Source organism: Tenrec ecaudatus, chromosome 6, assembly GCF_050624435.1.
Source record: "Tenrec ecaudatus isolate mTenEca1 chromosome 6, mTenEca1.hap1, whole genome shotgun sequence".
Taxonomy (NCBI): Eukaryota; Metazoa; Chordata; class Mammalia; order Afrosoricida; family Tenrecidae; genus Tenrec; species Tenrec ecaudatus.
The window spans coordinates 122,586,714-122,607,286 of record NC_134535.1 but is presented as its reverse complement, the minus strand read 5'-3'; the positions used below and the strand labels follow the sequence as shown (position 1 = coordinate 122,607,286).

General features: G+C 38.1%; 1 protein-coding gene across 1 annotated transcript; it reads left to right on the top strand.

Moving 5' to 3' along the window:
* The first annotated feature begins 12,848 nt into the window (after positions 1-12,848).
* Positions 12,849-16,320, top strand: LOC142451624 (natural killer cells antigen CD94-like). Its single transcript, XM_075553347.1, has 5 exons — positions 12,849-12,855; positions 14,312-14,404; positions 14,551-14,613; positions 15,767-15,915; positions 16,213-16,320. Exons 1-5 carry the CDS (start codon positions 12,849-12,851, stop codon positions 16,318-16,320), a joined length of 420 nt encoding a protein of 139 aa, XP_075409462.1.
* Positions 16,321-20,573: the final 4,253 nt, after the last annotated feature.

Below are 20,573 nucleotides of genomic sequence, written 5' to 3'. Positions count from 1 at the left end.
CAGGTGGGCTGCTCCAGGTGTAAAGCCCATCTGACAGCTTTGTCCTATGCTGGCTCTCCTGGGCATGCGTAAATGGACTTCCCAATTCCCTAGGCTAAGCTACCTAACACTTTCTCCAGTGTCTCCCACCATCATGCTTATTTACTTTTCTCTCATATTCAGGGATTTTCTTTTTCTCTCCAGGATGAGGAATTTATTTTTTAGGCATTTATTTCATTTCATGGTGAATCTGTTGCTTCTTAAAGAAACTGCAATATTTATATATAAAATCCTGAGATTTACACAACTGAAGATAGGAAGCTTCCTCCAATTCTTTTTTTTTTTAACATTTTATTAGGGGCTCATACAACTCTTATCACAATCCATACATATACATACATCAATTATATAAAGCACATCTGTACATTCTTTGCCCTCATCATTTTCAAAGCATTTGCTCTCCACTTAAGCCCTTTGCATCAAGTCCTCTTTCTCCCCCTCCCTCCCCGCTCCCCACTCCCTCATGAGCCCTTGGTAATTTATAAATTATTATTTTGTCATATCTTGCCCTATCCGGCGTCTCCCTTCCCCCCCTTTTGGAACTCAGACTTTAGCTGAGGCAGCCAGCAACCGGCTTCCCTTTCATTCTGCTCTTGAAATTAGCCTGTCTCTGTCTGGAGGGCAGAACTGAGATAACAACACCCAAAGCTGGAATGTGGACTTGCCCTTCCAAGCAAACAGTATCTGAAAATCAGGTGGCCAAACTGCTCCAGCAGAGTCCCTTCTCCCAGACTTAGACCACGAAATATCTATTAACCTATTGCTTGTGGAAACAGGTTTTGATGGACAAGGCCCACTCTGTGTCCTTTGGGTTAGGCCCAAACCCATCAAGTGGGTTCTGATTCGTGGCAGTCCTATGGGGCATGAGTGGAGCTGCATTTGGGGACCAGAAGCTCTGAATTTTTGCAGGACGAGACAACCTCCCCTTTTTACCTTGGAGTAGCTGGTGCATTTGGGAAGATGACCTTGATATTGGTATGTTGATGACCAGTGGGTGGTCCACTGTCACTAGGGCTCCTAAGGCACTAGCAAGAGGCAAGTAAGAATTTTAAAAATCTTAGGTTAGCAGCAATGGGAAACCAAGCTAGCATACCCAAACTTTTGCCTATAAACCCACAGCAAAGAAACATACTTTTATTAATAAAATGATTCAAAGAAAGACTCTAATAAAATACTACCAAGGTTTTAAATCATCTAGTAAAAAGCAAGTATAAAATCTAATTTGCTTCCAAATATTAGGGAAACTGTGGTGTGGGTAGTCCTTTCCAAGTCTTGAAGACAACTTCAAGAACTGCTGAATTATGAATGAATGAATGAATGGATGGATGGATGGATGGATGGATGGATGAATTCTGGCCCTTGGTGACCCTATGAATTGAATTAGAACTGCCCCCTGAGGGGTTCGGAAGCTGTAAATCTTTGGGAGATTTTGGAGTCCTTGTCTTTCTCTTGCAGACAAACCCAGTGCATGACTTTGTAGTAATGGCTAGATTCTGCTGAGTTTAAACATCTAATTTAGGGTTAAATTCTAGGTCTTTTTACAAAGCCAGGGGTGGAGAAGAGGAGGAGTCCTGGCGGCATATTACTTACAAGTTGGGCTATGATCCTGAAGGTCAGCGGTTTGAAACCACCGTCCTCTCCACAGGAGAAAAGCTGGGCTTTCTACTCCCATTAAGAGTCCCCATGTCAGAATCTCACCAGGCAGTGTCCTCTGGAGTCACTGTGATTCGGCATTGACTTACTGGCAGTGCATTTGGAATTTTGATTATGTTTTTTCTTTCCTTGAGGAGAGAGAGGAATCAGCCTCTGTGACCCCTCAAGGGTCAAAAGGCAGTCAACTACGTGGAAAGTACAATCCCATTCCTGCTTTAGGTTTGCTAGACATCCAGAACCTCTAGGCTTCACTCTCTATTATGAGAGCAGGATCCCTGGTGGTGAAGTGGATTTTGCATTGGTCAACTAACCACACGGTCAGCAGTTTGAAACCAGGCTACAAAGATTTATAGTTTTGAGAACCCACGGGGGCAGTTCTGTTCTGTTCTGTTCTACAGAGACACTCCGAGTCAGAAGCAGCTCAGGGAAAGTGAGTTTGGTTTGCTTTTGGTTTACATACATGAGACACAGGGTGTGGTACAGGGAGTCTTCACTCAGCACATCCAGAAAACAGACAGCCTATTACTCAAATGGGCAGGGCCATTAAGGGATGGCCAGTCTGCTTACAGCCAACAACTACAAAACTCCGTATCGTGTCCCATCCCTCCTTGAGCAACAAGTTGGGTACTGACAAGTTGTAAAGAAGATTGAAAAATACCAGGCCATCTTTTAGACAACCCAAAGCATTAAGGTACTGGCAGTCATCTCCCTGACTCTAGTCACACTCCTTCCCCCAAATGAAGAGTCCATCCATAATTCCATCAATGTGCCCAGACAACTAAACAAATATATTCCCACAGGCTAGACTTAATAGGCCGGCCCTTCAGTGAGACTGATGTAATGCTGCTCACTGATGGACTAAGCAGAAACATATACATTGGTAATACAGACTGAGATGTTGAAAGCTGCTGCCTTGTCATCCATAGAAACATCTTCCTCAAAGAACATTACTTCTAAGAAAGAGTGAGTACATACCTTCTCTGTACTTCAAACACCTGGAGCTATGTAGAAAAAAAGACAACCACCCACAGGCTCAAAAGGAAATCAAGCATACTCCGGGAAACGTGCAACACTTAAAAGATGTAGCCCGAGGGCCTCAACAGTTAGCTGTCATCTACTGCCAAGGACATTGCAAGCCAGGACATTGGAGGCCCTGGGGAACCAACAAGTTGGTCTGGCAGCAGAGAGTTGTGCGATCTTGTAAGTCTATCAGCCCCGACTCTGGTATGGACCAGGGGGATAAATTCAAAACGTGCAAGAAATAACTTTAGCCTGTAATCACCTGAAGACCAATTCGATCTTGGCTTTGCATCCTTGCACCAGTTGTGGAATGGATGCCATTCTTGTCTACTTCAGGGAGTGTATCATTGAGCCTCGCATGACCAAGGTACCACTTAGATTTGTGGACACCTTCACCAGATTAGGAGACGCCTATGCCTAGAGAACTGAAAATTCGTGGAAGGGTTGATAGCACTTCTGAAGGGGACTATTCCCAAGTTTAGGATTCCTTTAAATATGCAGAGTGATAATAAAAATGTGTTTGTTTGTTTCAAATTTATCTGAGGGCATCAGCCAAGTGTGGGGCTCACTTGAAAATTGCACCCCGATTGAAGATTCCAACCTGTTAAGAAGACAAAGAAGATGAAAGAGACTTCAAGAAACTCTATTAAAAAAAAACTGTCAAAAGAACTCATTTAACCTAGTACTTCACCATGGCCTGCTTAGAATTGTAGTTGCCCTGAGAAGCAGGCTCGTCTTGAGCCCCATAGGATAATATAGTGGAGATCATTCCTTAAGTCGGTGGGTTAGGGAAGAAATTTACCTTGCAATTTTAATTTAAATTAGAACATCAGGAGCAATTGCACCTCTTTGGAAAAGTGTTTTCCTCAACCATTTTGCTTCCTCTCTCTTGTAATTTCCTATCGATCCTCCTGATCCAGGAAACAAAGTTTCCTGGAAGACCTGAAAAGACCAGTACCCAGAGATGCACTTGTATCAGGTGGCCCTGTTCCTTTAATGTTCTTTTCACTACAGTTAGCTGGTGTTGACTCCTGGATACGTTACACCTCCGTGAAGAAACCTCCCCCAGAGGGAGAGATAGACCCAGAACCTATTGTTGTGACACCTGAAGATACCTGTACTCCAATACGAGACCTAATGTATTTGTTTTGGAAAGACCAACATAAATGGGATAAAGGCCTCATTTTTCTCTCTCTCTCTTTTGTCTTGCAGACAACTGTTCCCATGGGCTTTGGTGACCAAAAAACTCACTGTCATTAAAGCAAACTCAATTTATAACAATTTTGTAGAAGAAAAGATAACTTCCCCTGTAGATTTACAAAGCTGTAACTCTTTGTAGGAATAGAAAGCCTCATCTTTCTCGCAAGGTTTGGCTAGTGGTTTCAAACTGTTGACCTTGGGATTAGCAGTCCAATTCTTGCCCCATGATGCTACCCCTTCAATTTTGTAAGCAGGGAAGAACCTCACTCTGAAAGCACACTAATATTGCCCTATATAGTGTCCAATATCTGACCAGGGGGGCCCTTTATTTGGGTAGTTCAGATGCTCCCCATCCTACAGGCAGCCCTTTATAGTATTAGAACAGCAACAAGAATCACCCTTATAGCTGATAATACTCTTCCAGGGAATCAAACATTACTGTTTTCATCGCTAGGTGACAGTCTTTTGTGTAAATATATAGTCTTTTGTGTATAATATAAAAAGGAGTTCTCCCACTGATCCAGAAATCAATTGTGAGGAAGGAATTCGAGTCACCATAACTGGTCATCAGGAGCCTGTCCACTTCTTCAAATGGAGGGGCCTGGGTCATAGAGTCTAGTGTCCCTGTCCCAAGCAGTAGCTACAAGGGGAAACCTGAACAATTATTGGATATGCTACCAGCTACCTTGAGCAGGGACAATATTAAACCTTCATTTGATCTCTTGACTGCTTCTTCCATGAGCATGAATGGTGGATCCAAGCAGGATGAGATCCTTGACAACTTCATTCTTTTCTTCATGTATTATGATCTGACTCCAGTTGTGAGGATTTTGGTATTCTTGCCATTGAATTGTAATCTATTCTTACGGTGGCATCTTTGGTCTTCATCAGCAAGTCCTCCTCACTGTCAGCAAGCAAGGCTGTGTCACCTGCATACCACAGGTTGTGAATAAGCCAGACTCCAATCCTGATGCCACACTCTTCTTTATATAATCCAGCTTCTTTGACGATTTGCTCAGCATATAGACTGATAAATATGGTGAGAGAATACAACTTTGTCCCACGCCTTTCCTGTACTGCTACACCTTTGTTGGATGATCTTCAGCCAAATTATGTTTGCATATAAAAATTGCATATGAAATTAAGAAACTTGATATTGTTTATTAATATGAGCATTCTATTGGGTCACTTTTCTTTGGAATGAGTACAAATATGGAACCCCTCCATTCAGTTGTCCAAGCAGCTGTCTTCCAAATGTAGTGGCCTAGCTGAGTAAGTGCTTCAGGTGCAGTGGTTCTCAACCTTCCTAATGCTGTGAACTTTAAATACAGTTCCTCATGTGTGTGACCCCTAAACCATAAAATTATTTTCATTGCTGCTTCATACCTGTAATTTTGAATTGGGAGACCCCTGTGAAAGAGGTTTGTCTTGTTGAAAAATTTTTTTATGATGAACAAGTCATCAATCTTTCAAAATTCTATAATGCAACCTCTACTTTCATTTCTGTCAACAAGATCATAGTTTTCCATCTCTGTTCCTTAAGCAAGCAAGCAAACAACCAAACAAAAACCCTCCCACTTATTTTGAAGTGTGTTTTAGTTATATGTTTGTTTGCTTATTGAAGTGTGTTTCGAATTGGGATGAATAGGGGGTTATATTTCCAGATTCTATAGTATAAATTAAGACCATTTGTGTCAAGAATACTTGTCTATCTAACTTACATTTGAAATATCTATTAGTGTTCTTTTGTGAAGACAAAAAAGGTGTAAGTTGAAATGTCAAACATTATTTGAGTGTGATAACAAAATAAATAATTAAAGTAATTAACATAAACAAAATATGTTTATGAAAAGTACTGAAGTCACGTCCAAAGACCTCATGATACTAGAACATTAGAGAGCAAAGACTTGGAAGAGTTCAAGGCTAACCTGACCAAGGAACTGAAGTGTAGGCTTAGACCAGGTGAGGCTGCATTAGAGGACAAGAGTGTTGTTTGTATGTGTATGTGTGTAAGTGGCTGTGGTGGTGATGGTAGTGTATGTGTGTCTACATATAACATAAAAGGGAAGATACAATTTCTGATTCTACTTCATTTAAAACAAACTCTGTGTGTGTATGTGGGGCTTTGTGTGTTTATGGGCATGATAGGGCAGTAATAGGAAGATACTGTGGGGCTCTTCGCCAGTCCTGGCTGATTTAATAAGGCAGAGATGGAAACAACAGAAACGAGAAGTGATTAGACCAACCAGTTAGCAAAAGCAAAAAAAGAAAAGCAAAAACTTTCTACAGAAAATAGAGACAGAAAAAGTTGAGCATAATTAGAAATATGAGGGATCTTCAAAATGTCATGGAAATTTTGATAAAAAGTCAATAGAATTTGATGCCTGATAACATCAAAGAACAAAAAATCATATCATTGGCTGCACACCTTCATGATAGGATCGCTGAAAACAAATGGGTGCATAAGCAAATGTGGTGAAGAAAGCTGATGGTGCCCAGCTATCAAAAGAGATAGTGTCTGGGGTCTTAAAGGCTTGAAAGTGAACAAGCAGCCGTCTAGCTCAGAAGCAAAAAAATCCCACATGGAAGAAGCACACCAGCCAGTGCGATCACGAGGTGCCAAAGGGACCAGGTATAAGGCATCATGCCAGAAATATATATATATATGTATATGTGTGTATGTATGTATATATATGTATATATATATATACCATATTGAATGAAGGGGGAAGTGCAGAGTGGAGACCCAAGGCCCAAGTGTCGGCCAATGGAGATCCCCTCATAGAGGGGTTTAGGAGAGGAGGTGGGTCAGTCAGGGTGCGAGGTAGTACCCATGAAGAACACAGCTTTCCCCTAGATTCAGGATGCTTCCTCCCCCCAACTACCATGATCCGAATTCTATCTTGCAGGGCTGGATAGGGCAGAGGTTGTACACTGGTGCATATGAGGGCTGGAAGCACAGGGAACCCAGGATGGATGATACCTTCAGGACCAAGGGTGTGAGGGGCGATGCTGGGAGAGTGTAGGGTGAGTGGGTTGGAAAGGGGGAACTGATTACAAGGATCCACATGTGACCTGCTCCCTGGGAGATGGACGGCAGAGAAGCGGGGGGGGGGAGGGAGACTCCGGATAGGGCAAGATATGACAAAATAACAATATATAAATTACCAAGGGCTCATGAGTGAGGGGGAAGCTGGGAGGGAGGGAAAAAAAAGAAGAGGACCTGATGCAAAGGGCTTAAGTGGAGAGCAAATGCTTTGAGAATGATTGGGGCAGGGAATGTGCAGATGTGCTTTATACAATTGATGTATGTATATGTATGGATTGTGATAAGAATTGTATGAGCCCCTAATAAAATGTAAAAAAAAAAGAGGAGAGAGAAAAAAAAGAAAATGATTAGGGCAAAGAATGTACAGATGTGCTTTATACAATTGTTGTATGTATATGTATGGATTGTGATAAGAGTTGTATGAGCCCCTAATGAAATGTTTTTAAACATTTTTTTTAAAGTCAATGGAATTTTTCATTAAATGTTTTGAAGCCCCTTGTATGTTGTAAATTCTGCAGCAAAACTATCAGGACCTTAAATTTAAGTGACCCCTGTTTTCTTCCATACCAACAGTATTTATATTATCCTCCTTATCAATGTACTTTATAAATATGAATTAAAAAGTAAATTAAATCAATATATGTAAAATGAATTAAATTATATTTTGCAGGAGGTGAATGGTTCTTAGGATTAAACTAGGGAACTCTGTGTGTAGTTTATAGAATGTTAAAGATATTTGCGTTTCATTTGTTCTCTCCCCCCAAATATTTTCAAATACCTATTTTAGAGCTTTGATGTTTGAACACTTAAAAACGTTCCCTCTGACCTTCTTTAGAGCTGATCATAGGATTTGTATTATAAAAGAGGAGTGAAATTTTCATGTTTTGTGCTCATATTACATACATCTAACTCACAAATAGATGATTCAAGTATAGCATTTAAAATGTACTTTAAAAATGCACTTATGTGCATCATTCAAATTCCACAGCCATTTGCTCCTTGCTGTGATCCAGTACCACTCCACTCCTGTCAGAAGGCACTCAATCTTTTCAAAATTATTTCTCTTGGCAGGTATGTGTGCCCCCAATATGATATAGGAATACTTACACACACACTCACACATGTGAATGGGCTTTCACACCTTTGTGAGAAATTTTCGTTATCTTTTAAAGGTGTCTCCACAAAATTTGAAAGTCATTATGTATATCAATATAGTTAACTCAGGAAATATAATTCATGAACATGGTTATATGGGCAGACTCCTAAGAGAAATGGTTATAATTACCTGTGGATATTTTTAGATTTACCAAGTATCTATACTTTCCACAGTGACCTTAATTATCTGATGGTAAATTCTCGATTCTAGAAAATATTTTGTGATTCTTTTCCAAGATTTAAAGGGTGATGTTATGAATACTAAAATATCATGTAGATTCTGAATTTGACTAATTACAACCACACTCTCTGGGAACGTGTTGCCATTAAATGCAGAACAAACTAATATTGATTTATTCATGGGGGGATGTCTATAAACAAAATAATTTGGGGTATGAAAAATTTACTCTTTTTTTAATTAAGGTTACTTATGTATTGTAATCCAGCATACTGCAAAAATGAATGCAGCTTCCAGAGGAATTCATCATGCGTTGGTGGCTGAATTGTTCCCACGGCCAGACCTAGAGTGCTCTGTCACACTCCTCTTTGTAATACTACTGCCCAGCTATGCTATTCACAGAGCGTGAACCATGAGTAGAAGCAAAAACTCCCAGACAGTTATTGCTATTGGTAATGACACTAGACAGTAAATGAATCCAGTTTGTATACTTCCCCAAATCATCATGGAATGCTATTACTAAATGATTGGCAATGATAAAATTGTGTTTCTTTTTCTGGAGACTCCAAGAGAGAAAGGGTCACTTTTTACTTGATCATATTAATATTCCCTGATAACAGCATATGTTGATAGAAACATATAATAAGGTTTCAGAAAGTTCAAGGAAAAATGGAATTAAAATGGAATTTCCTCACAAAATTTTTGAAGCCTCCTTGCAGAGTAAATTTTCAAAGAACGTTTGTGGAAAATATGGATAAGTAACAAATTATTTTTAATGAGTAAATAATATTGAATATTTGAAATGCTTGGTATCATAAATTATGGGTTTTTTTCTCTTAGATGATGACTGCTGTTTTTGCCTAGAAAAGTGGATTAAGTACCAACAAAACTGTTATCTAATTTCTAATGAAGAAAAAATGTGGGTAGAACATAAGACTTCTTGTGCTTATCAGATTCCAGCCTACTTCAGCTGGAAAGTGAAAATAAATTGGCACATTATTTTGGTTTTGCACATTTTCCTTTTGCACATTTTGACTTACAAATGTATAGCATCAAAATTAGTAGAAAACTTTGATTCATGTCTGTGTCAGCTAGTTTATGGATGGATGGTTATATTTTGTCAAATATAAAAAATTGAATGCCATTAACACATTTTTATGCGGGATTTATAGTCAATTTCCCTATTGTACAAAAAATCACTTATCTAGTCAGTTAGGCTATCATTAATAAAAATTTCAAAGTACCCAAGTACAATTCTATTAACATTTTAGATGTAAAAACTCTTTGAGAATGAAGATTATATCAGAATACATACATCTTTTAACAGCGTATGTTCTAAATCATTATAAAATTATAAATTATTGAGTATAAGGCTAATTTTCTCTGCAATGTCCCCTCAAACCAAAAACAAAATGTAAAAGCTTAAACAGAAACCTTGCTATGACAATCACAATATGCGTGAACCACGGTTCCAAGCCCTTTGGAGTCGTAAACAGAATATGCTCACTGATACTCAAGTGTCTCCATGAGTGTCATCACCTGAGTCTACTTCTGTGGAATAAGACAAGCTACCTGTAAATTTAGATATAGTTAGAAGCATAATAATAAGTGTTAAAATTATATATGTGTGTGATCATTTGTCACTAGGTTTCTAGCATTTAATTTTATAATACCTAACATGTAGTGTTGTAGGTAAGACAATTCTTTTCATAAAGCAAAACATAATTTTAATTCACAATTTGAACACATAATCCATTAATTTCCTAACAGTGAAATAAGATTTATAAACCCCATAAAGTACCTCAAGGATTAACATCATAGGAATAAAAATGAAGATGTTAGAGTGTAAGAAACTTTTCAGGGAGAAGTCATAGAAGGTATTCTAGGTGACTATTTTTACTCATTTTTTTCATGGAGCCATTTAAATGACTTTGAAATTTAGAGTATTTTTAATTTAGTTTATTATTTCTGTTGTAATTATGTAGCTTTTGAGATATCTCTGAGATCTATAGGGGAACCAATGAACAAAAGCATACCGTCTGCATTGAGTCAATTCTGACTCACAGTGACCCTAAACTACCCCTATGGGTTTCTGAGGTTGTAAATCTTTATGGGGAAGAAAGCACCATCTTTCTCCAATGGAGGAATTTGAACTACCAATTTTATAGTAAGCAGCTCAACCACATAGCCCACCATGCAACCAGGGATCATTAGAACTAGTATAGAGGATATTAAATGTCACATAAGGTTTGTATTCAATTGCTCGTCTAAACGCTGATAATATGAACTCACCAAGTATTGAAGAGAGGCCCAGAAATCTGCTTCTATTATGATTACAGCCAAGAAAACCTTGTAGAGGAACTTAATCTGAAACAAACCAATACCAACCAATGACAAAAGTGACATGGGCATGACTCCATTCTTAAACAAAAGTGAGAATGGGCGCTTGGCATGGTGATTTTCTTTGGGTGGATCACCAAGTTTGCTCTGAATCCAGCTTCTGACACCAAAGTGTTAGAAAGAATCCAAACTCAATAAAATCTGAACATCAGGTTTTCTGATCAGTTATTCGATATGCTTTTGTGGAGACCATTTAAATCAATAAGAAGCAAATGACTTCAAAACTACAGGTATGAAGAGTGAAACTATCAAAGGAAGAAGTAATGGACACGATGATTTAGAAGCAGATGCTGATCTGAGCCTTGAATAGAGTTCATGAATTGGGTATGTGTTTATGGGCTTTCCACTTCTGGGTTACGGAATTAAGATGTAAAGAATACAATAAATTATTGTTCCATCAGGCATGATTCCAAAATCGGGATGATTTTCCAATAAAATAACCCTATAATTGTTAAAATGGTAGGAATATCTCTTTATGTTTTATTTTTAACAATTTTAACAACTAACTTACATCCCAAACCTAAAGCTGAAAGAAAAATCCCAAACTCAAACAGCACTATGGAATTTTCATACCTGGCAAAGAACGAACAAAAGTGAATGGCTTTACGTTGTTTCAGCAATGTCCAGCACTGGACCTGACAACAAATTCAAATCTGTTCAAGGATTTACTTATAAACATAGTTCCTCTCAAGTATGATTTGCATAAGAACTGGAAAAAGAAATCTTCTTCTTGATATTTTTAAGTAAGTATCTAGATCTTAGCAATTTTTAGTGAGTGAGAGAAAGCAGCTCTACCCAAAAGAGACCAGTTAAAAGGACAAGAAACTTTTGACTTCATGGGAACTGCGAAACGAAACTACAAACCTTGGCTTGTTGAATGAAACACTCACGCTTACAAAAAAGTCCTTCTATAGGAATATTAGAATATATTAGAATCATAGAATATATAAAAAACAATAGCATGGCTTATTAGTAATTTGATTTCATTTGAGTTGAATAGTAGATTGTATTTCAGATACCTATCTAGTCCATATCTGAAATACTTACTAAAGACCTCAGTGAAGATTAAAAAGAATAAGCAGTCTAAGCTGAAATATCAGCATATTATCTGAATGCGAGAATACTATAAATAATTACCAGAACTAACATGTTAATTTAAATGAAATTGATCAGAACAGCTGCAGCCAGCTTTAAAGAGTCTTATAAAATAAAGCATTGGACAGCGAAGTGTTAAAAGAAGTATTCAAAGTAAATGTGAGTAAAATATTGATCGATAGGCTTAGGCCAGCTGATGGACCTTGATAGCTCAGGCGTGTGTGTGTGGTGTGTGTGTTGTGTGTGTTGTCTGTGTGTGGTGTGTGTTGGTGTGCGTGTGTGTGTTGTGTGTGTGTGTGGTGTGTGTGTGTGTGTGTACATAGCTACTAATGGGCTCTTGACGAGGCAAGGAGGTTAAACGCTAAAAAGAGAGACTATCAGACAATCTATTCTGTTTAGGAGAAAGGAAATGCAAATTACAGAGAAGGTGGGCTGCATTAGGTGGGCATGATATTGTGTGCTCAGGTGTACAGCTATCTGTGTTTAGTCTTAAGTGACTCCGGTTACATTACCTTTGTCATGGGACCTCAGTCGTCTTATTGGTCTGAAAGGATATTAGTATCTTCTTTTTCTTGACATTTTGATAAATACATGAGTTAATCTATATAAAGTGCTTCAGAGTATTTGGTACATTGTAAAAGCCCAGTTTATTTTTCTATACACCTTCTTTCCATCCCCCCTCCCCCATTTTTACATGACGTAAACATATATTTTGGACAGTCTTTATTTCAAAAGGTTAAAAAACAACAACTTCCTTTCACTCAGTCTTGTTCCAATCACAGGTTTTTAACTACTAACAGCCCGTGATAATTTCCTGTACTGTGATATCCGGTCCATTTTAGAAGCTGGTAGCTGTAATGCTTCTCTCATACCACATACCTGGCTCACTGACAGGTGATGAAAAGACATTATTTCAATACACATTTTTTGCCTTTCATTTTATATTTTCTACATATACCTAGGAATTTCTGAACTTCCTGACCAGCCCTCTGATCCAGTGCCGCTTTTTCAAAAGACACGCATCACCTTTTCTACATCGAGCTTGACGCATCAATTCTCATGGCAGGTACGTGTGCCCTCAATTCGAAATTTAAAAAATATAAACAGCTATACAAATTATCTGATGGTCCTGAGTAATGCTGGGGCAGTGTTTTGGGTGAAGTAGATCCTGTAAATAGTGGACCTTTTTAAGCTTGTAACTTGTCTGTAGTGTATTCTCCATATTAAATTTACTTTCTTGGTTCTGCATTGTGATGCTTAGAAATCTTTTTGTGATTTCCGAAGAAGCTAAAAGAGTGACTGAAATCTGAATTCTGAGTGAGAACTGAGTTCACCAGGTTAAATTACTACTACCCTAGTTCTTAGCATAGAAATCCGGAATGCTTTGAATTATTGACACATGTTTAACATTGTTAAAAACAGTGTTAAAAAACACAGCATTTTTTGGGTAATATACAAAGATCACTCATTTAAGAAAGTGACATATACTCTGGTTAATGAAATCCTAACACAGTTTTCTTGTGATAAAGATTGTTTTTGAACCATAATTCAATATCCAGGAAAAGGAACAACACTCCAAGATATTGATCATGTGCTGGTTGTGGAACCAGATCCAGAGTGCTCTGTGCAGTTTTTTTCCGTGTAACCAACTGCTACCGAGCTATGAGCAGGAGAATATCTCAGACGGAGCCTGCAGTAAGGTTACCAGAAGGCACACACCTAGATAGTGTTCCTGTCAGCAATGACAGGCCATGTGTAATAACAGACGCCGGGTGTAGACACAATTGAATTGGATTTCTGATATGGATACTCACTCTCATTTTCACGGACCCTCCATTTTCTCACACCGAATGGCAACCATATTCTCTACCTATTGATACTTGTTGAAAGAATAAAAGTAACTGTTCTGGGAACTCACACTCTATCTTGGAGCCTCTTGCTCATTTCGTACTCTAGGTTTCTCTGCTCTTTGCCAGTTTTACAAATAAACGGTGACTTTTCTGTCTTCTAGCGATGGAGTTGGTAGAGCAGGGAGTGTTTGGATAATCTCACTGAAAATAAAGTACAGTGCATTCAAATGCTGGTATTGGTTCACGTTCTAAACAGAATGCTATTGATTTTCAAAGTTGCATTAGAGAAAGGATTGTCATCAAATTTCTAACAATTTTTTAATCATTTTATTGGGGGCTCTTAACAGCTCTTATAACATTCTATACATCACCTTTATCAAGCATATGTGTAAATATGTTGCCATCATCATTTCCAAAACATTTTCTATTTGAACCCTTGGTATAAGCTCCTCCCCCCCTCTATCCCTCACCCTCCCAAACTCATGAATCCTTGTCAATTATGTATTGTTATTATTATTTTGTATCTTACACTGCTCATTGTCTTCCTTCACCCACAACATTTAAAAAAATTCTTTTTGGAAGTTTTCTAAATGGCTTCTTTTTTTGTTTGGTTTTAAACATCTGTCCCTGATTTTGTTCTTTAAATTCTCATGTTTTTATCTTTTACTACAGTTTTTCACACTGCTTCATGGAGACTAATTTCTGGGATATTAGGAGTAACATGCTTTTTGTTGATGGCTACTTTGGGAATTTTGCTGAAAAATTGTAAGTGTCTATATTTATGTAGACCAATACTGCTTAAATTAGTAACAAAGGACTCTTTTATTAATGTGTAGTAGGTTTTATTTTTTAGCTCATTAATACCCTTAAGTCTGTACCTAATTGTGTAAATTTCTAATAATTTTTTATAGTATTTAGTGAACAAAGTATTGAGGCTACTGTTTCTCCGGAATTCACCACAGAACTCCAGAAAGGTAGGTACCAGGCTTTGACAGACCTTATTGTTGCTCTATCTCAAGGTGGTGAGTTGATTTTGACTCATTCTTATTGGTAAAATAAGATGGACAGTTTCCTCTTTTACACACATGGCTTGAGGGAATACATATCATACAAGTTTACTTCCTCGTAATAAAAAAATCTAGTATCATTGTTCTCAAATTAAAAAAATGATTATATTAAATTGAATGTACATTGGTTATATGTCACAGTAATAGAAATCTTATTTTGAAATGGTAAACATTTCTCCTTTATGAATGTTCATCATGAAACAACATTAAAATAGACAGTACATTTTACAGTTTACCATGATCACTTGGCTATGATTTCGACTCACTCATTTTTCCTTAGAATTTGCTTCAGAGACACAGAATTCAATGCCCAAAGTGCTTCTGCAATTCTAAAGTCTATTTATCCATCAAGATGCCTTTAACTCATCTTTTTCCTCACTCCTCAACATCTGTTGTCTTAATTTACATTTTATTCCAACATCTTCAGAGCTATTTATTTGGCAAACATTTGAATCACGACTCTGTGTTATAACTTTATCACTAAGAAGAAGAAAACCGGGAGATGCTGGTTCTGATCCCTTTGATACTGAGTTTCAAGTTAATTACTTTGTTTTCCTTGATTTTAAACACATACGCATATGACTTTTATCAATTCATTGTATTAGTGTTCTGATTCAGGAAATATGCTAAATTTCTCTTTGATGTAATTAATTCCTGCTTACACAAGTTAACTCAGTTCTGGATAAAACTTTTTAAAAATACAAAGAAAAATTATTCTTCTTGCTTCCTTTATTTCATGTTCTGCTACATGCTGTTTTAATGTACTGTATTTATTTTGTGCACTTACCAGGATTATTATTCAATGTAATTAATAAAGTGGTTAGAAATGATATAATTCTGACTCTGCCTCTAGAATATACATAGTCTCCATGGGGGGAAACTTTAGCCACATTAATACTATCTGGATGTAATGTGCTGTGTATATGTGCATTTATAGTAGATTCTCAGCGAATCTTACTAGGAAATAGGAATAAATAACAAGTAATTTTTGAGTAGTGAATAAATGGTCTTGACATTTTGAAATATCCAGTGCCATCAATCAGGTTTAACTTTTTCTTAGTCTCTTGCTGTTTTTGTCCAGAGAAGTGGATTGGCTTCCGATGCAACTGTTATCTCATTTCTAATGAAGAAAAAACTTGGGCAGAAAGTAGGCGCACCTGTGCTTCCCAAAATTCCAGTCTACTTACGCTGGAAAGTTGGGATGAATTGGTAAGCCCTTTTTTTGAATGTTTGTTTATGTAGCAGTCCTTCGTAGTTTACATGTTGGGCTGATAACTTCCAGGCCAGCAATTGAAAACCATTAGCTAATCTTCAGGAGAAAGATGAAGATTTCTACTACTGTAAAGGAATTGGCCTGATAAATGAGAAATCTGAGACCTGTGACTGTCCCTTCTAGATCAGAAATTAAAGAGGACTTTGGAGTACATGACTGATGAGCTGAGTCTGATGCATATTAACCCAGAGTGAATTCAAATTAGGTTAAGAAGCCTGTCTGTTTCCACACAGGGTTTTTTGAAACGCAGTAAAATATTTTACTGGCTTGGGCTCTCTTACAACGCAAAGTATGGTGCCTGGCTGTGGGAAGATGGCTCTGCTCCCTCCAGGGATCTGTAAGTTTCGGGTCTCTGGGAAGCTTTCCTGGTTTTGAGAGTTTATATTTAGATCTCAATTGTACAGGTACCATCACGAGCACCAGGGCCTGAGATCACAGAAAAGAGAATGGTATGCCAATCTTAAAATTCCAACCTCATGCCTAAGTGATATGAATGTCGGCATGCTAATAGTAATTAAATGGTCATTTGTGTGTGACTTAGATGCAAGCACCTAGATGAGTGGGTGCATGCACACAAGCTCACATACACAGAGACAGTCCAGGAAAAGTGGTATGTTCTTTGCTCAGTGGGAATCCAATATGCTCAGCACCCTCCCACGATACACACATTCTACTTTTATTTTCTATATTTATGCAATCTTTGGATATCATTTTCATTTATAGGACATCTTTTTTTATTTTTCAAGAAAGAAAAGCTTGTAGTTAGTTCAAGGATCATTTGTTGGCCTTTAGGAGTGTTTTCCAGTCCAGTCTGTTGGGACAATATGCCCTGGCCCCAAAGTCCACTTTCAGCATTCCCTGGGGACCTTTTACAGGACATCTTGCAATGAAAAGTATATAATTTGATTTGTCTTCATAGACTTTAGGCTTGATTAATCAGAATATCTGGCAACAAAATAGAAGTAAAATATATATCAACAACAAACAAACAACCCCTGACCTAATACTAGTGATTATTGAGAAAGTAAATCTGTTTTATGTAACTTTGTAATCTAGAAACACAAAAATGTTGGCAACTGAATTGGGAAAAAAATCAAAATGCCTTAATATTATCATTATCTGATTCAAATATTTTAAGATTTCTATCACTTAATTTGAAACATTATCTGTAAATATGGTCATTTCTTTCTCTTACATATTATCATTTTTTCCTTCATTATAGATTTTCACTTCATAATACTTCCAAGCTCAAGAATTGTGCAATGTACAAGCCCCCCAAAATTATTTTGGAAGAATCCTGTGGGGGAAAATGGTTTTATGTTTGTAAGCAACAGCTTTCTTAAGTGTTTTTTGATTTGGGGGTGGGATTTCAGAATTATTAATAATGGAACTTTTGCTTCTTATATACTATAAGTTATTTCTGGATATGTAAAATGTTGATGTTTGTGTCTTATCAAATACACTTTACATATTTGAAGCCATATAGTTTAAACTTGTTAAAACGTCTGTGCCTATATCTGAAATTCATAGTAATAATAAAAATATAAATTAAAATAAAGAATTTTATGAGGATGCAACTCTGTCTCACACCTTTCTTGATCATGAACTGTGCAGTATTCCCTTGTTCTGTTTGCACAAGAACTTCCTGATCTATGTACAGGTTATGCATAAGCACAATGAAAATTTCTGGAATTCCATTCTTGTCAATGCTACCCATAGTATGTTATGGCCCACACAGTCGAATGCCTTTGGATACTCAATAAAATACAAGTACACATCATTCTGGAATTCTCTACTTTCAGTTAAGAGCCAATTGACAGCAGCAATAACAGCTCGTATGCCACAACCTCTTCTGAATCCAGATTTCATTTGCAACATACGTCTCAAGGTACCCCTGCAACCATTTTTGAATTATCTTCAGCAAAATTTTATGTACAAGTAGTATTAACAATATTGTTCCACATTTTCACAGTTTGTTGCATTATTTTTGTGTTGAATGGATTAAAAATATGGATTTCTTCCTGCTGAGTAGCTAGCAACTGTCTTTCAGCTTTCTTGGACAGAGTGCTTTTAATGCTTCATCAACTTGTCAAAACATTTCTGTTGGTATCCTACCAATTCCTGGAGCCTTGCTTCTTACTAATGATTTCAATGCAACTTTTACTTTTTCCTTCAATATTGGTTTTTTATTATATGGTATCTTTGTCAAAGGTTAAATGTCTACCAAATCTTTTTAGGACATTGGCTCTGTATTTCTCCCAACTTTTCATTGCTTCCTACACTGTTCAATATTTTGTCCATGAATTCCTTCAATTTCTTTTTTTTAATCATCAGATTTTTAAAATCGTTTTATTAGGGGCTCATACAACTCTTATCACAATCCATACATACATCAATCGTGTAAAGCACATTTGTACATTCATTGCTCTCATCAATCTCAAAACATCTGCTCTCCATCTAAGCCCCTGGCATCAGCTCTTCATTTTTCCATCCCCTCCCTGCTCCCCCTTCTCTCATGAACCCTTGATAATTTATCAATTATTATTGTCATATCTTGCCCTGTCTGACGTCTCCCTTCACCCACTTTTCTGTTGTCCATCCCCCAGGGAGGAGATCACATGTAGATCCTTGTAATTTGTTCCCCCTTTCCAACCCATCCTCCCTCTGCCTTCCCAGTATCGCCACTCACACCACTGGTCCTGAAGGGATCATTCACCCTGAATTCCCTGCACGTCCAGTTCCTATCTGTAACAGTGAACATCCTCTGGTCTAGCCAGACTTGCAAGGTAGAATTGGAATCATGATAGTGGGGGAGGAGGAAGCATTTAGGAACTAGAGGAAAGTTGTATGTTTCATTGTTGCTATATCGCACCCTGACTGGCTCATCTCCTCCCTGAGACCCTTCTGTAAGGGGATGTCCAGTGGCCTACAAATGGACTTTGGGTCTCCACTCCACACTCCCACCCTCATTCACTATGGTAAGATTTTTTGTTCTGATGATCTCTGATACCCGATCCCTTCAACACCTCGTGATCACACAGTCTGGTGTGCTTCTACAATGTGGGCTTTGTTGCTTCTGATCTAGATGGCCACTTGTTTACCATCAAGCATTTAAGACCCCAGATGCTATATCTTTTAATAGCCCGGCACCATCAGCTTTCTTTGCCACATTTGCTTATGCATCCATTTGTCTTCAGCAATCATATCAGGGAGGTGAACACACAATTATATGATTCTTTTGTTCTTTGATGCCTGATAACTGATCCCTTTGGCACCTGGTGATCACTTAGGCTGGTGTGCTTCTTCCATGTGGGCTTGTTGCTTCTGAGCCAGATGGCTGCTGGTTTACCTTCAAGTCTTTAAGACCCCAGATGTTATATCTTTTGATAGCCAGGCACCATCAGGTTTCTTCACCACATTTGCTTATTCAACCGCTTTGTATTCAGCAGTTGTTTCAGGAAGGTGAGCATCATAGAATGCCAATTTAAAAGAAGAAAGTATCCTTGCATTGAGAGAGTACTTGAGTGGAGGCCCAATGTCCTTCTGCTACCTTAATACTAAACTTATAAATATATACATATAGACCTATTTCCCCATCCTTATATATAAATATATTTCCCCATCCTCATATAAGAATATAAATATATGTACCTGCCTTTATTTAGACCTCTATAAATGCCCTTTGCCTCCTAGCTCTTTCCTCTATTTCCTTTGACTTTCCTCTTACCCCACTATCATGCTCAGTCTTCATTTGGGTTTCAGTAATTTCTCTTGGTTACATTACCCTTGATCATGCCCCACCAGTCCTCCTAGACCCTCCTCACCACCGATTTGGACCACTTGTTGTTCCCTTGTCCCTAGATTTGTTAACATTACTACCTTTCCCCCGCTCTCACATGTCCCCCTGGAACTGTCGGTCATGTTGCTTTCTACTCCAGATTATTCATCCAGACTATTTTATTTAGACAGACCTGTGGAGATAATAGCATGCACAAAAACAGGAGAGAGAAAAAGAAAGCAACAATATACAACAAAACAACAACAAAACAATGACAAAAAAAACATAAGAAGGAAAAGGTTGTAGTTAGTTCAAGGAGTGTTTGTTGGCCTTTAGGAGTGTTTTCCAGTCCAATCTGTTGGAGCACCATGCCCTGGCCCCAAAGTCCACTTTCAGCATCCCCTAGGTACCTCACTGTTCTGTTCCCTTGCTGTTCTGTTGCACCCCCTTAGTCTTTTGCCTCGGTGTGGCAGGATCAGATCAGGCACAATTCCCACACTGTCTCAGGTGTTGTCACCTGTAAGGTGGTCAGTGAAGGATGTCATGTCTCATAGTGGGGCCGGCCATGTGGTCCTCTCTGTAGACTGACAACTCTAATTGGGAACAGCGACCTCAAGGCCTGGTGGGCCAGGATGTGCTCTACTCTCTCCTGCTCCCCCTTCATCCACTCCCATCTGCCTCGGTCACTTATGTCCCTCTCCCGGAGCTGCAGATTCAATGCCATCCTTTGAAATAAATTCTCCTGGGGGGAGGAGTGGCTGCCCATGCAGTAGTTGGTATTGGGGCCAGCCCCTCACCTTCAATTTCTCTTGATGC

Excerpts from the sequence above, each read along its gene's own strand:
- LOC142451624 (XM_075553347.1), top strand. Across the intron at positions 14,405-14,550 it reads GGGAATTTTGCTGAAAAATT|TATTTAGTGAACAAAGTATT; the intron begins GTAAGTGTCTAT and ends AATTTTTTATAG. Across the intron at positions 14,614-15,766 it reads CACCACAGAACTCCAGAAAG|TCTCTTGCTGTTTTTGTCCA; the intron begins GTAGGTACCAGG and ends ACTTTTTCTTAG.